Source organism: Rhipicephalus sanguineus, chromosome 10 (assembly GCF_013339695.2).
Source record: "Rhipicephalus sanguineus isolate Rsan-2018 chromosome 10, BIME_Rsan_1.4, whole genome shotgun sequence".
NCBI classification, from domain to species: Eukaryota; Metazoa; Arthropoda; class Arachnida; order Ixodida; family Ixodidae; genus Rhipicephalus; species Rhipicephalus sanguineus.
Window position 1 is genome coordinate 113569830 of NC_051185.1, and position 17115 is coordinate 113586944.

Sequence of the window (17115 nt, forward strand, 5' to 3'; positions counted from 1 at the left end):
TTCCTCCTGTTGCTTTTTCTCTCTCTCCCACGTAATGATCAACCCGTAGTGCCAGGAAGTCGGAATGAATGGTGTCCTACACAACAATCACGTCCACCTGTGTTATCACGACAGCCGCGAGGGTAACACTTGTTTTATGATGCACTGGGGGCTGCTGCGTCCGGTTAAAGCATCGGTAAAGGAGCAGGAAACAGAGTTGTCAGGGTGTATCGTGGGCGCGAAGAAATAAAAAGATAGGAAGGAAAAGAAATCCGACAAGGCCCGGTAATGGGGGGCTGCGTCGAGGGAGCCATTACGCACCTTGACGAGGTAATGCGAGATTTCGCGGGAGCTTCGCACAAAAATAAAATGCACACAAGCCACCATCGCTAAGGTGATGTAATGGCCTGTCGGGATGCTGCGGAAGTGCTTCGCTGGGTCGGCCCTCTTCTTCTCTTTTACTTTTTTTTTTTGTTGCTACGTCACCAGTGCCGTCAATACCTTATCGTACACTTGGAAGTCGGCGTGCACTACGATCAAAAGACTCGAAAACATATTGAGCGCTTACAAACAGGGGCGTAAGGGAGACGACAACACAATGCGCTAACTTCAACAATTTTTATTTCCAGAAACCACCAAACTATATATCCGTGCACAGTGGCGCCACCAGTCCATCCACTAGCCAACCAAAAAAGCCCTCTCCCGATCTAGAAGGTCAATTGACGGTGCACTGACACACGTGTCACCATTGCGAGATATAGCCTGGGCTTCGATTATCTCTCGGACGTCTTTATCTTTATGCTTTGCAAGCACCTTACATGAATCATGCATCGGTACGCAACCGCATTCCAAACAATGTGTAGACAAATTACCGTAATTATTCTTGTTTTTGACATTTAACTTGTGCTCACAAAGACGATCATTAAGACATCTTCCCGTCTGACCTATATATTTATTTCCACAGGTCAGCGGGAGCTCGTAAACCACCTCTTGTACACAATCCACTAGAGGGTCGCGATGGTTCTTGGAGCATCCGACAGCTGGCCTGCGGTACGGGTCCGTCAAGCTACATAATCTGCCAAGTTTTTCCGGGGCTGAGAACACTACTTTCATGTCCACACGACTAGCTATTTTCTTTAGATTGTGAGCCGTTTTGTGCAGATAAGGCACTACTGCCACTCTGCTACTACTTTTCGCCTGTTGGATGGCTGCGTCCTGAGGACTACTGTCCAAGCGGCACCTTTTAAGCAGACCCTCGACAACCGACACCTTTACAGACTCTGGGAAACCAGCTGCCAATAACATGTTGGACTGACTCATAAGACTTTGATGGATCTTATGGTGGCAGGATTTCTTCAATGCGTTTCCAAAACACAGATTGGCAATGCTGCTTTTTACGAGCTTCGAGTGAGCAGATTGGTATGGCAACAGGGGCTTATTAGCTCTGGGTTTATATTCCCAACACGTGTGCTGTTCCATGAATTGAAGTTCAATATCTAAAAACCGTAGCACGTTATCGAACGGCTCTTCAACTGTTACAATGAGTGGGCTAAGGCCAGCAGAAAAAACGTTTTTTGAGTTTATCTACCGATACGTGTGATTCCGGCTCGAAGAGGACAAGGTAATTGTCCACGTATCTTACAACTTTGACCACCCTGTGCTCCGACAAGACCTGTGCCAGATTCCTGTTATGGTGGGCTAGAAAAATGTCACTTAGTATCGGCGCCAAACATGAGCCGATACAGACGCCCTGCTTCTGTAGGAAAGCTTTCCCATTCCATGTGGCAAATGTCGAGCGGAGATAGCAGCGAAGCAAATCTAAAAAGCATTGAACAGATACCCCGGCTGAGTTCTGAAAAGCAACCGCGCCATAGTCGTCGATACATTCTTCTACGCATGCAATTAGTTCGTTTTGAGGCAAGGAATAATACAGGTCCTTTATGTCAAGGGAGCAGGCCCACAAGCCTTTGTCTGCGCTATTCTTCAGGAACTCTACAATTTCCCCGGAATGCTTAACCAAAAAAGGGTCGTCAATTTTTAGAATTCCGAGTCTTTCTTGCAAGAAAAGAGCTAACTCCTTCTGCCATGATCCTATCTCTGACACTATTACCCTTAAAGGGCACTCGGACTTGTGTGTCTTCGCGCTAAACATGATGTGAAGGCTATCTTTCTTCAGATCAAAAGACATCTTGCCACCGTGAATGAGCAACCCTGTCGAGCGTGTTTCTTGAGAATTGGCAGAGCCGCCGGAAACTTGCTATATCAGAAATTGATGGGTTTCACGACATGAATAAAAACAGCGGCGTCCAGTTTCGGAATACCAGGTTCTTTCTTTTTTTTTAACAGTGCCAGCTGTTAACATTTTACATCCTTAGCAGGGTTCTCACAACGGTAGCCTGTGGTGGAAATGCCGCCCACCCCTCAGCCTCTCCGCTCACAGCTTTCGATTGTCCTTTTAAATGCGCGTCTGAGGAACCAATAAACAGCAACTCTGTGTTCCGAACGCCAGCGAGCCGCGCCTGGTTACGCAAAAAAATGCCCCCACCTCCCCGAAGGAAATTGCATTTCTTGCGCCGAGAGAGGGTACCGTTGCCGTCAGACATTCGCCTTCACCCACTTGTGCCATCGCCTTGAGAGGCGCCCAGCCAGCGAACGGTCAAGAGTGAGGCGCGAGCGGACAGGAGAGTGGGGCGCCAGCGTTCTCGGCTCGGCGTTGGCGTTTCACAGCGGCGTCACGAGCACACATTTCCGGATGTTCTTGAGAGGCGCCCAGCCAGCGAACAGTCGAGAGTGAGGCGCGAGCGGACGGGAGAGCGGGGCGCAGAGAGGAGAGAGAGAGCGAACGGCGAGAGAAGGAGCTGCGAAGCACTGCACCTACCCTCTCCTACACTCTCTCGCACCACATGCTCCGGTTGCTAGGGGCGAGGATAAGCGCGCGCGCCCGCAGCTGTTGCTATGGGAGAAGGCGCCGCGGACAACGCCGGACGCCTGACATAGCCCGACTAAGAAATGCATTCGCATTTAAAAGGAGACTGCAGAGGTGGCCTTGTGGTTTCAAATAACGCCAACTCCAGTGCCAGGGCTAGAACGCAAGTGTCGTTGCTTTCGCTTTATATGCTCGCGTTTTAGATGCCACAATTGTGTGACCGGAAATAAATGAGGATACAGGGCGAAAAGCGGAAGATTAAAAACCTGAAATTCATAACCTTATTATCTGTTTCTTTCTCTCCTATCGCACTGCGCAATGCTCCCTCCGAACTGTTTTTTTCCTCCATGCCAGGAATCGGACCTTCATCGACGTGCTTAACAGCGTAGCAATTGTTACAGGCAACAACGGTCATGAGTTCATATCCAGGCAACAATGAAACGCGACAACGTGAAATGGCAAGACAGCTCGACTACTTCGATAAAAGATCAGGTGGCCATATCAGAGACGGCTCGTCGCCCAAAAGACCACGATCGAGAGAGCATCAGTTATTCAAAACGGAGCATATGACCGGTGCGCCTTCGAGGGAGGCATTTCTTAGCGCTAGCGAGCGCCTGGTTTTTCTGCGTACGATGCCGAAATCTGAGTTTTAGAAGCTTCGCTTAAGACGCTCACGAATTTTGCCTTTTATCTTTACTCATTCTCCTAGCCTCACCGCAAACACATACACTGAGGTGAATTTCGACGTGGTGACACATATTAGCAGAGGCACCTCTTACATTCTTCTACATTTCTTTCTTTTGCAGATGAGAGAAGCCCAAACGCGGCCAATCGCCTGAGTGTCGTGGAAGGGGAACCGACGTCACTTCCGTGCCCCATCGACACGGCGATCCGCGAACCAATGGCAGCCGTCTGGTTCCACGTCGCCACCCATGCCTATCAAGAATATGGCGGCTCGCCTTACTACACCGACGGCCACCTGCAGGTGAAGAGGGTGTACGCGATCGAAGCGCCAGGTTGGTCGTCCCCAACGGCGGCGGCCAGAGTAACTAAAGGCCTGGTGGACGGAACGCACTGGAAGCAGCCATCGTGGTCTGGAAGGGCGTTCTTCTCGTTGTTAAGCGACCCGCCCGCTTTGCGGCTCAACCGCTTGGAGCGCTCCGATAGCGGAAGCTACGTGTGCAACGTCACTTACCATGACAACGTCACTTCCGTTGCCATAGTGGAGACGGAGTCTCGCGTGGACCTCTTCGTAGCAGGTGAGTACCCTTTGGAAGTAGCCCGCATCTAAGAAATCAGGGATGAGTGGTGGCCGTTTTGGGTCCCGACATACCGTATTTACGAGCGTACTGCCATCATTGTTTAGCGCTCGTTGATGTTGGCTAGTATCAGCTTATCGTTTGCAAATGCCAGTTAGCTATGAAGTAAGTTGGCTAAATGAAGGGTAGTGCTGCCTAAAGGATACTACGGTGCAGAATAATGGCGAAAGGGGGCTCGTGGTAGCTAATGCCGAGAAAATCGTGGCTAATTTCGCTGACGCTGTCTATCCGTGTTACAAGGGCATCACACCCTTCATTCAGTTTGAATTGATTGAGTTGCCTACCAATTTTATACGCCGTTGAAGTCCTTCTGATACATCTGTCTCTCCAGAATTCAATGTTATTTCAGGCTATGCTGCTCTCCCTGCATTTTATTTGTGTCTTGTCATCCTCAAGCGATGTTTTCTTTTTCGTTCAGTCCTTGTACTCTTTACTGTATGCGAAACCTGTTAACATTCGAGTTCACAATATTTTATTTCATTATAATTTTTCTTTGCGTTTAGAGTTTTTTTATTTATATAATTAAGTTCTTTAGGCTTTATTGATCATCTGACGCGAATCCTACTTAACACGCCTACTGTAACTACGAAACGTTAAACACTTGATGTGATCTCAAGTGAAACCCTGTTAATCTATTACTCGCGTACATTGCAATTACTATCTGATGTTAGGCTGTGAACATCTTGTGCTGCCAATCTAAGGGTTTTCAGGGACGCAATCAAGCCACCTTGAGCAGCTTACTTTAGCCTTGAAGACCATCCAGACTTCTGGGCGAAATAAAAATAAATTGATTGATTGGTTGATTGATTGATTTAGAACGAAGTGTAACATCGTAATATCTCAATATTACAATTATGCACTTCATATTCATGTCACAGCTGTCAAGGTGTGACAGGAATCTCGACCAACGTGTCACCTACGATTTTTTTTTAATTTGAATAGATCTGTAGACATTCACATGATCAGACTGGACAATGTTCGTTGATTTAAGTCATATTTGTACAGCAATTGTGTAAAAATATCTGTTAACGAAATTGATAACGCAGCTGTAGGGAATACATGTTTGATCTACCAAATGTCAGATATCAGCAACAAAATAATTGAACTGCCAAACTTACGCATTCACAGCTATGCACCATTAAACAGACGTTCACGTCGGTTCTATATTAACTGGATCACTATTAGGCACAAAAAGTTGCAGTGTCTTGTGAATCACTTCCGCATAATTAAGAGATGGCCTTAAGCATCATCGAAAACGTATGGAACCTGGAACTCCACTTGAAGTGTCGAGTGCCATCTCACTATCAGAAGCTCACTTCCGGGTTTCTGACAGGAAGTTGCTATCGGAATTCTGGCACTGTTCAAACAATACATTTCCCTGCGAAGTACAGTGCTTTACGTACACGCGTCGCACTGAAAATCTTAGAATGAGCACATTCATTGAATCGCAAATAGCTTCAATGTAGAACCATTCTTCTCGCAGAACGAGGCTTAGGATAGCGTTGGCTTGGCGGTATTACAAGTATTTCTCTATGCAGTCCTGCTTTGGAAATCACTTCCGACTTTAGCAATATTCTTTCTTCTTTTTTCACTCCTTCGATTGGTGAAACTCATTAAAAACTAGGCCTTCGTGTATGCCTGTCGTTTGCTGTGAATTTTTCGAACAATTTAAAGGCAGTGGCACTGATTAAATAATTATGATAGCGCCTGCAGAGCGCAAACAACCCGGGTAGAATGCAATTAGGGCTTGCCGCTTGCTACCCATCCTAAAAGAAAGTACAAAATGGTTAAGTCGGTTAAGTTGTTCTGTATCGTAGGCAAACTCAGGGCATTGAGAAATCCTTGAAACAAGATTTCTTTTTATTTTAAATACGAAGCATTTCTTAGCGAACCTTGGGCACTTTGAGCGTTTCTATCTACGTATCTATCTATCTATCTATCTATCTAGCCGCCTATGTCTGGACGCTCTCAAGATCGCCTCCTTAACTTGGTATAGACCAAAATTGGTATGGCAGGGTAAGAGGATTTGACGAATATGATTGTCGGGTCATGACATGAATAACGTGAAAATCCAGTCGCCTACGTCTGTAGACCCTCTCCACTAGACAAGTGTGGCACATAACCGTTTACCACGGGCCGCGGTGTACGGGTATGCGCCACAGGTGATTGACAGTTTGTACCTAGCCAGGAACGGCGAGGACAGACATTGGTAACTTAAATGCTAGTGCTTTAAGGAAAACCAACATCGGCAGCGTTGACTCCACCGAATGGAAAGAAAGAAAATTAGGATTCCAGCAGGAATCGAACCCAAGCATTCTGCGTGGCAATCAGGTGTTCTACCACTGGGCTACGCCAGGCCTATAAACTGGTTTGGAAAAACAGCTGCCTACGCAGGCGTACTATCGGTGCAACGTCAATTGTGGTTGTGGTGCTTGCTATCTAATTTTACAAGCAAGCAATAAACACTAAATATGTACTCCTACGATGTGTACTCCTACGATACAGGCGTCATATCAGATTAACGTCTGTGGTTCCAGTGTTGGCTTCGCTTTTATAGCAGTCTAATAAACATTACGTTTGTATTCCTATGCTTCAGGAAACTATTTGAAGCATTGCTCGATCCCGGATGAACACTATAACGAAAGTTACACATTATATCCACATCACCGCACCGTAAAGTGCACTTCGTCCGCCAGAACGACGCAGTGTCCTCTTCATTTCTTACGAGGCTGGGCGATGGCCTCATGCTGACCGAGGATGATGGCATATTGATTGACAGCCGCTTTGTAGATTAGGCTCCGTAAGCCACATACGCCCAGATGGCCTACGAATACGACAAGCGCCATCCACTGATGTTGGTCTACGTAGCACTACCCAGGCCTACCAGCCACGACAGCCTATACCTCACCAACGCGAAGGGTGGCTTCAGGTTCCAACATGTCGCAGGCTCTATCGGCAGACAATTTGCCCACGAAATGACCGAGGCATCCACGAATTCCAATAGCTCTACTATACAACACACTTCACTACACATGGACCTCTCTTCACCACGATCACGACCGGATCCTATAACAAGTCAGTGTTCACTGATCACGGTGATGATGCCCTTGTTCTAGAACTGTCACGAACGTCTTCCACACATGAACCCGGGTTTGTGAAACGTGTGTGCGTTCGTTCTCGGTACACGTGTAAGCACTACGTACTAGCTTACCGCTTCTGGTGTTGGTAATACCCACGTTGCCATTGGCAGCGTTACCCAACCGTAAACAACTGGGTATATAACACATATGCGGCTCTTCAACATATATGTGTGCGTATAAAATTTATACAAATCTTTAGCGTCATTTTGTAACGTGTTGCTCAGTAAAAAAAAATTACGCCTCAGTCGCCTTCACGCCGTATGCTTCGCATAACATCGACTGCCACGGTGCGTGGCATCTGCCGAATTTTTTTTGCTGACCCAATTCGGCATGACAGCTTATCGCTGTTTTAGAGGAACTAAAAAAACTAAACTATAAAGAAATGTCCTCACTGCGTTTACACATTTTATTCAATTTAGTCTGCAGTGATTTCTTCAGGATTGTTTTCCCACGTCTGTGCAGCGGTGCGAAATGGTTTGACGATAATTTAACGCACTGTAATAACAGTCACATGCTTACCAACGCTTTTCATCGCTAACTCTCCAGCTTTTATTTCTTTTTACTCAACACCCGACTCCGCCAAAATTCGTCTAGAGTATCAAGTTTTGATAGCTTACTTTATAGCATACAGCATGTGCCGGTACAAGCCTATGCTCTAAAGTGCACCACTTTACGAGCAGCTGGAGGAGAACGGTCGTATAGGCAAAACACTCATGGCACTCAAAATACCCTCCCTGTTTTCTATAGTTATATTTTCGGTGTTTACTTAAATCTCTTCCGCCTTGCAAAAAGCTGACAATTCACAGAATTTCTGTCCACAGCGCAATCCTTCTTAAGATCGCCGAGGTGCCGGAGACACCTTATAGGTGCTCAAAAACGCTTCAAAAATAAGACAAGGCTTTATAGTGACATGGTGCCAGACATCTACACTTATTGCGGCTGCATGCTCGCACACCATCTCTATCCCGCATATTTTATGCCCATGCCTCGAAAGCTGAACATTTGAAGATGTTCATGAGTAGCACTCGGATCTTGTAACTTGCGAATGCGCTCTCCGTATATGACAGGTGTCGGTGGCGGTTGTATCAACTGTCAATGATGTGCAATGTTTTACAAAAGCTAAGGGTGTAGAATATTTTGCGTATTACCTTTTGCAGGTGGAATTGGTAGTTTTTAATCTGAATGTTCCGGCAAGTGCTCATTCGCTTGTCGTCAGACATGGCTTTTGCAGTTTATCCGGACATACTTGCGGACACACTGATCTGCCATTTCATTCTATTCGATCGCATCCATTCGACTCTAACCCAGACCATTCCATTCCACCCGCCACTATAAGAAAAAGACAAAGAGTATGTGTTACTCATTTCTGTGAACCTTGACTTGCCGCGTATGTGACTATCTTTAAAGAGACACGTTAACTCTCTTGTGGATCTGATCCCACGACACTCCGAAGAGAGCACAATAGAGAGTTTGACAATTGGGGACCCAAGACGCTGGGCCCCCAAGCTGCGTTGGGCAGCCTGCTCTTGCGTTCGAATGATCAGCAGAATTTGAGAATTGGGCCAACGCAGCCTGCGTTGCGTCAAGAGCACGGAGCGCCACAGGTGGCGAAATTTCAAATCATGCGAGACGCGGGCCATACTGCACCGTGGCCGCGCTGCGTCTGTCTTCTCGCTGGTGACCATCTGGTGACCCAAGACGCCTTGGGGACCCACGCTAGGTTTCAATTTTTGCATCTCGGGTCAACGCGAGCGCAAGAGCCCAAGAGTCGCTTGGGTCCTGCGCATGCGCCCTGGCGGCTCCCAAGCTTCTTGGGCCACCAAGCTCCTTGGGGCCCCAATTCTCAAACTCTCTAATGATCTACAAAGCGAGTTCATGTGTTTCTTTAAAGAGAGTCATACACTTGGCAAGTCAGGACTCAACAAAAATCATGGTTCATTCCTCTTTCATGGGAATCGGAATAACCCGAAAGTAAAGCGTGCCCTTACAGAAGTAACTGAATGTTTACTGTACATTGATACAAGAGAATTTGCACAATGTATATCGATGTCTAGCAGCTATAGCACCGTTTAACGTGGATGTACCCACTTTGATGATTGCTGGTACATCTCCATCCCGACGACTAACGTCCATGCTAAATGAATAAACAAACTCTTGTGGTAGCTGTAGTAGTTAACGGTGAAAGCGTAATCAGAGAACGAGGTGTGCTAGCCAGAAGAGCGTCGCTATTGGACGCAGAACTTGGTAGCCATCCCGCGGCATGTTAAAATGTGGTTGAACGCCACGGCCCGACTAGAGGGAATCGCAAAGCGCGTCGTGCCGCCCCAGTAGCCCGGCCGCGATATTTCTCGGGGCGAGCTCGTGAGCGGGGAACGCGGCGTTACAGGCGCGCGTCGCAGAGCTATTTTTGGTTTGGATTAGCGTGATGCTGTGACAGAGACCGACGCTTTTACGACGCTTTAACGACGCTTGGGCGAAGGTCGCCACCTCGCGGTGTGTTAAGGCATTGACAAAATTGAAATTCTATTGAAAATCGCCGAATGGAACGGACGTGTAACGCGTGGCAGGTGCTAATCGCGGAGGCCACAGTAATGACGAATTACTTTACTTTACTGCTCCCAGAGGAAACACAACCCCGCCGACCGGGAGAGTGGTAGATATAAAAGGCGCGTTTCTAAAGCCTCCAGAGTCTGGGACCTTGGCGCAGTGGATAGCGCGCCCGGCATCTGTTGTTGCGGAACGAGTGGTCGTGGGTTCGATACCCGTTGATAACTTTTTTTTCTTTGCCATCTGATCATGTAAATTTTTTCCACGTCATTTCCGTGACGGAAATACGTCACTGAAGTTTTCTGGACCCCGGCATAACACACTTTCGTGTTAAAAAAAGTCAATCCACTCTCTTTTTTTCGTAGAGTGCATCCATTCAATCCCACTCCATTTTATTCCATACCAGCCCACTCTATTTCATTCTATCCCATCGATCCATCGGACAGACGGGCTGGGTGAATAAAATTTGCTCACAAGTTTGGATTCGTAAACAAACCACCGCAGGTGATTCTCCGGCCTATATTTCCCAGTGACAATACGGGCGTCTGCGAAATGACTATTGCCTTCGGCTCGCAGCTCTGCCTTCGGCACACAGGATCTGCTCGAACCTTGTAGAATGAACAGAATTAAACTCCACTTCACTTAGTGAGAAGTGTGAATCCCCAGCTAACCTGAATTTGTTGTTTTAATCTACTGGGATTCATTAGATAATCAGTCCTTCATGGACAAATACTTCTGATACTTCGCAGCCGATCAAAGAACGCATAACTCAAAAGAAATTCACTCGGAAGGTCACATCGTAGTCATCTAAGAGTCTTTTATTAAAATCGCCCTTGAAGAAGAACACAGGAACGAAGAAGGGAGACGCACATTAAGCGCTGGCATCCTAATGAACGCTCTTATCGAATTTTACGTTATATTATGCTGTTATTTCATACTTTGTTCCCACCTGTCGTGACTGTCTAGCATAAGAAAGTGAGCAATATGGGCAACTGAGTTGTTTGAGCATCTCAAATGGCCCGCTTTCATCTAAGCTGGAGAGTGGCTAGGCCTTCCGCAAACCTCCGTGGTTCAAGAGGCATTTATTAGTTCGAAGCGTAGTTATTCTCTGTTGCGTTAAAAGCTGTGTTCTCTCGTGGTTTGTTAACTTGCCTTTTCACGTTTTTACGACGAAAAGAAGAATTCACTCAACAGCGAAAAAGCTGAAGAAATTTCGCCCTACTTTCTTATTTAACGTCTCGTTTGGTGTCGCTAATTAAGCTCAAGATTATAAAAAGCTTCCCAGTTGAGACGCTATCGGACAAAACTGCCGTGTCGAAGCATGCTCTTTAAATTAAACAGCGCACATTTCTTAATCCGATCTTCATCCCCTCTAAAACCTCACACTAAAATCTTCCCGAATCATTCAAGAGCGCTTCGGGTCTAAGCTGGCAACTGTATTCCAGATGTTCGTAAATGCCTTCAACTTACTTTCTTTTTTTTTACTTTCTTTCATCCGTGTGCTTCTGAATTTGGCTGAGATATCGAAACGCTCTATTCCATTTTTGCATCTGCAAAAGAAAAATTCTGAATTCCTCTCATCCAAATGCGCTATGCGATGCACTCTGATAAGCCGCGGGGCAATCGACGCGTATTTAGACACAATATGGAAACATCAGAAGTGAAGGAAGCTCTGCAAATCAGATTGTCAAATGATTTGGAGTAAGTCTGTCAAGTTAGTTTAGGGTTCAATGTTACTATATCGAGGTGCTAAGCTGTTCTTTAACAGCCCGTGTTATTTATTTATGTAGTTCGAGACAGACGCAGTTGAGCTTACGTTTCTTAACGGGGTTATAAACTAAACCGTATTGAGGGCGACGTTTAAAACTCACTCTGTCAAAACGCTGCCTTAAGATTTTGCTCCTCTGTTTTACTGAAAGACATTTTGAGAAAGCTCAGCCGAGATATCTCGCCACATTTGAACAAAATTGTTTTATGTTTATGCAATAGTATATTCGGGAACCAGTAAAGGACTCTCAATGCCTGCGCTGGTTGAATAAATACAAAAATATTTAATTAACAGTCTTTACTTCTCCTTAGTACAAGTATTACACGGCGTTATCTTGCGTTCTCTTGCAATGAATGTGCTGAGCATTCTCAGAAAGACCGCTGTTATCTTGCTCGCTGACCACGTATTTCAAAGTAACGCGAAAGAACCCCTTCACTTAGGTCTTTTTCGCCGTCTCAGAAGAAGCATCACTTGGGAAACAGAAGAAAAAAAAAAGATCGGCTAATGGAAAAGGAAATTGTTAGTTACGACCTACGACATATCTTCAACTTATATGTTCAACAATAACTTACTATACTAAAATGTAGGCTTAACCTCTTAGCAAATCCAGTACTTGTAGAGCTCACAACGTTCTTTTCCTTCGTTACGTTGCCGAGTTGTAGACACACACACACACACACACACACACACACACACACACACACACACACACACACACACACACACACACACACACACACACACACACACACACACACACACACACACACACACACACGCGCGCGCGCGCGCGCGCGCACACGCACACGCACACACACATACACACACACACACAGTTAAAGAGAGAGAGGGGCAGACAGACACACAGACAGACACAGATTGCTGGATGGCTTATTCGCGTAACTCCTACGGCGACCAAAGCCAGCCGCCATAATTCATCCGAGAACATCGCCAGATATACAAATCCTTTGGCTGAATGCGTCAGATAATACTACATACGGCACATCGTCCTGTATCTACCATAAGTTTCTTCTGCCTCTTTTTCTTCCTCCTATTTCATCATCAACGCTATCTCCATCACCACCGGCACTATCATATTCATCATCATTAGAACCATCATTGTTTATTTCGCCACCACTTCATCGTACAAACGTGTGGGCCACCTGCACATAAGTAGGGGCAGCAGCTACGCTCCAACAGCATACGTCATTCGCCCTCACCAAATGCAGCAGACATCGTAAGAAAGCGCTCTCTCCTTTACTAAGTGCAGAAGCAGCCGCCATCATCAAGTGCGCTGACGTGTTTATCTCTAGCATTTATATAAATGAAGAAAAAAGTTTGCGAGCATAGTTGAAGCGCCGTGAAAGGAAAGCTCGTTCGCAAACATCGAAAGGCTCTACACATGGAGGCCGGGCTAACGCAATTTCAAAGCTGCTGAAAACGGAGAGGTTATTCAATATTCCGTGTAGCTCCTCTGTGCCGTTACCACAACGAATAGCCGACGAACGGAACGCAATATGCGACTGGTTTTTTTTTGGGTCTCGCTCTTCTCGGTATTGATCGCCTACCTCCCTCCTGCGGTGGGCTGGCGTAACTACAAAACTACACGTTCGAGCCACCACTTCGACCAGCCCCTTCGTTCGGAACTCTCCCAGCCTTGACTGGGATCCCAGCGCTAACTGAGCTCTCCTAGGCTCGACTGAATATGGAAGCCACTGCGTGCAGCTTTCGCACGCGATGGTTTCGCGCCCCCTCTGGTTCTCGTTTCGACGCAACACAGCCCGCGTGTTGCGTCGAAACGCTACAGGCCACACAGCGTACGCGCTGCAGTGATTTGCACAACGCAAAAACGGTTACTCTCGTGGCAGCAGACACAAGGCGCGGCGTTGTTGTCCCAGACGCGCCTGTCGGGATTCCAGTATGCGCGCCGGTATAGCAGGGTTGGATCAATTGTACGCGAGCCCCGATAGGGCTTACATATTGTCACGTGGTCGTGACGTCGACGAAGACAGCGGTCGGCGTTTTCAGAATGAAACTGTTTATTTGGCCGAACTTGTGGCCGGGAAAATGAGAGCTAGAACTACAGCAATACACGCTGTACAATGATAGCGGCGAACAGGGCGTCGTCCGTCGATCAACTGACAAGCGGTCAGGCGCGTCGGTTTTTTATACAGGTGATATCGAACTTTCCAGCGATATCGCTGGTGGCGGCGTTATCTCTCGATAAAGCTGGAACATTCGCGTGCGGCGCGAAATCTTAACAAAACGACCTACTACAATCGAGAAGTTTCTCGAACACTGCTTCGCGGACAGCCTCGAGCGTTGATAACCGCCCTTGCTGGTCAAACCCAAAAAACATCAAAACAAAACAAGAAGTGGGCGTGGCATTGCCCCCCTCTGAAAAAGCATCGTCCCGATGCTTGTGAAAGAACAAAGAAGAGAGAAAATAAAACAAGTGCATACATAAATAAATTACAAAGGTAAAAGTAGAGTCCCCAGATTCGCTAACGTGCAAAAAACGGCTTAAGACGCACGACATGGACGACTTCAGGTCGTGCGCGGCGTCGCTGCGAGTTAGTAATGCCGTCCGGGATGACCTCGTAGTCAAGAGCGCCGAGACGTCGAAGAACCTTGTAGGGTCCGAAGTATCGCCGAAAGAGTTTTTCGCTGAGGCCACGTCGGCGTATCGGCGTCCAGACCCAGACGCGGTCGCCAGGCTGGTATTCCACGAAGCGTCGTCGCAGATTGTAGCGACGGCTGTCGGTGTGCTGCTGGGTCTTGATGCGCAGGCGGGCGAGCTGTCGAGCTTCCTCGGCACGTTGTAAGTAAGCGGCGGCGTCGAGGTTTTCTTCGTCGGTGACATTCGGCAGCATGGCGTCCAGTGTCGTCGCCGGGCTCCTTCCGTAGACCAACTTTTACGGCGTCATCTGCGTCGTTTCTTGGACGGCCGTGTTGTAGGCGAAGGTCACGTACGGAAGGACGGCGTCCCACGTCTTGTGCTCAACGTCGACGTACAGGGCCAGCATGTCGGCGATGGTCTTATTTAGACGCTCGGTGAGGCCATTGGTCTGCGGGTGGTAGGCGGTGGTGCGGCGGTGGCTCGTCTCGCTGTATTTTAAGATCGCCTGAGTTAGGTCCGCAGTAAAGGCGGTACCTCTGTCTGTGATGAGGACCTCTGGGGCGCCATGACGCAAGACGATGTTCTCCACGAAGAACGTGGCTATCTCGGCGGCACTGCCTTTGGGCAAGGCCTTTGTCTCGGCGTAGTGGGTGAGGTAGTCAGTTGCTACGACGATCCACTTGTTGCCGGAAGTCGACGTCGGGAACGGCCCCAGTAGGTCCATCCCGATTTGCTGGAACGGCCGGTGAGGTGGTTCGATTGGCTGCAGAAGTCCCGCTGGCCTAGTCGGCGGTGTCTTCCGTCGCTGGCAATCTCGGCAAGTCTTAACGTAGTGGGCGACGTCGGCAGAAAGGCGTGGCCAGTAGTATTTTTCCTGTATCCTCGCGAGCGTGCGGGAAAAGCCTAGGTGGCCAGCCGTCGGGTCGTCGTGCAGGGCCTGCAGAACCTCTGGTCGCAGTGCCGAAGGTACAACGATGAGGTAGTCGGCCCGGGCCGTAGAGAAGTTCTTCTTTACGAGGACGTCGTTTTTCAAGAGAAATGACGCCAATCCCCTCCTGAATACTTTTGGAACAACGGCGGTCCTGCCCTTGAGGTATTCCACGAGGCCCCTGAGTTCTGGGTCGGCTTGCTGTCGTTCAGCGAAGTCGTCGGCACTTATGGTTCCCAAGAAGCAGTCATCCTCGTGGCCGACCTGCGGCGGTGGGACGACGGGGGCACGAGACAAGCAGTCGGCGTCGGAGTGTTTTCTTCCGGATTTGTAAAGGACGGTTATGTCAAATTCTTGAAGTCTTAGGCTCCACCGTGCGAGGCGACCTGAAGGGTCCTTCAAGTTGGCTAGCCAACACAAGGCGTGGTGTTCGCTCACAACTTTGAAGGGCCGGCCGTAGATGTAGGGGCGAAACTTCGATGTAGCCCAGATGATGGCCAGACACTCCTTTTCTGTTGTGGAAGAGTTGATTTCTGCCTTTGATAGCGACCGGCTAGCATAACTGATGACCCTTTCCAATCCGTCGGTCTTCTGCACAAGGACGGCGCCGAGTCCTACGCTGCTTGCGTCGGTGTGGATTTCCGTATCGGCGTGCTCGTCGAAATGCGCAAGTATCGGAGGCGTCTGCAGGCGTCGTTTTAATTCTTGAAATGCCTGAACTTGCGACGTTTCCCACCTGAATTCGACGTCGGCCTTCGTGAGTTGCGTCAGTGGCTCGGCGATCCGTGAAAATTCCTTGACGAAACGTCTGTAATAGGCGCACAAGCCGAGAAAATGGCGTACGGCCTTCTTGTCGGTGGGCGTCGGGAAGTCAGCGATGGCAGCTGTTTTCCGCGGGTCTGGGCAAACACCATCCTTGCTGATCACGTGACCCAAGAACAAGAGCTCCTCGTACGCGAAGCGGCACTTTTCAGGCTTCAAGGTGTGTCCGGAGGTCTTAATTGCTTGAAGTACAACTTCAAGGCGCCGAAGGTGTTCGTCGAAGTTTGAGGAAAACACCACGACGTCGTCCAAGTACACGAGGCACGTCTGCCACTTCAAGCCGGCCAGTACTATATCCATAACCCGTTGAAAAGTCGCAGGTGCCGAGCAAAGACCAAAAGGCATGACCTTGAACTCAAACAGCCCGTCTGCCGTTATAAAGGCAGTCTTTTCTCGGTCTCTCTCGTCGACTTCTATTTGCCAGTAACCGGTCTTGAGGTCCATCGACAAAAAGTACTTTGCGTTGTGTAATCGATCCAGCGTGTCGTCTATCCGGGGAAGGGGATACACATCCTTCTTCGTGACTTTGTTCAGGCGACGATAATCGACGCAAAAACGAAGAGTCCCATCCTTCTTCTTCACTAGCACCACGGGGGATGCCCACGGGCTCTTCGACGGCTGGATGATGTCGTCGCGTAGCATTTCGTCGACCTGTTTCTTCACGGCCTCCCGTTCCCGCGTCGAAACCTGGTAGGGACTTTGACGTAGTGGTCGAGCATTTTCTTCTGTTATAATGCGGTGCTTAGCAAGGGGCGTTTGTCGGACCCGCGATGACGACGAGAAACAGTCCTTGTATTGCAGGAGCACGGTTTTCAGCTGGTCTTGCTGGACCTTCGGAAGGCTCGGGTTGACGTCAAAATCCCGTTCGGGACCTCTATTCGTCGAAGCAGGTTCGACAGCATCGAAGAGGGCGGATGCACCGCTGGCGGCTACACATTCGTCGATGTAGGCAACCGTCGTACCCATGTTGAGGTGCCTATATTCGTGGCTGAAGTTTGTCAGCAGTACCTTTGCTTTACCGTCATGCAGCTCGGCGATACCTCTTGCGACGCAAATTTGACGATCC

The 17115-nt window shown here is 48.3% G+C and overlaps 1 protein-coding gene across 1 annotated transcript in view; it reads left to right on the plus strand.

The window, feature by feature from the left end:
* LOC119372294 (uncharacterized) overlaps nt 1–17115 on the plus strand; it is a 405280-nt gene that overhangs the window by 35297 nt on the left and 352868 nt on the right. The window contains exon 3 of the mRNA XM_037642770.2: nt 3712–4164. Coding sequence (XP_037498698.2) covers nt 3712–4164 — 453 coding nt within the window. The remainder of the gene's footprint in view (nt 1–3711; nt 4165–17115) is intronic.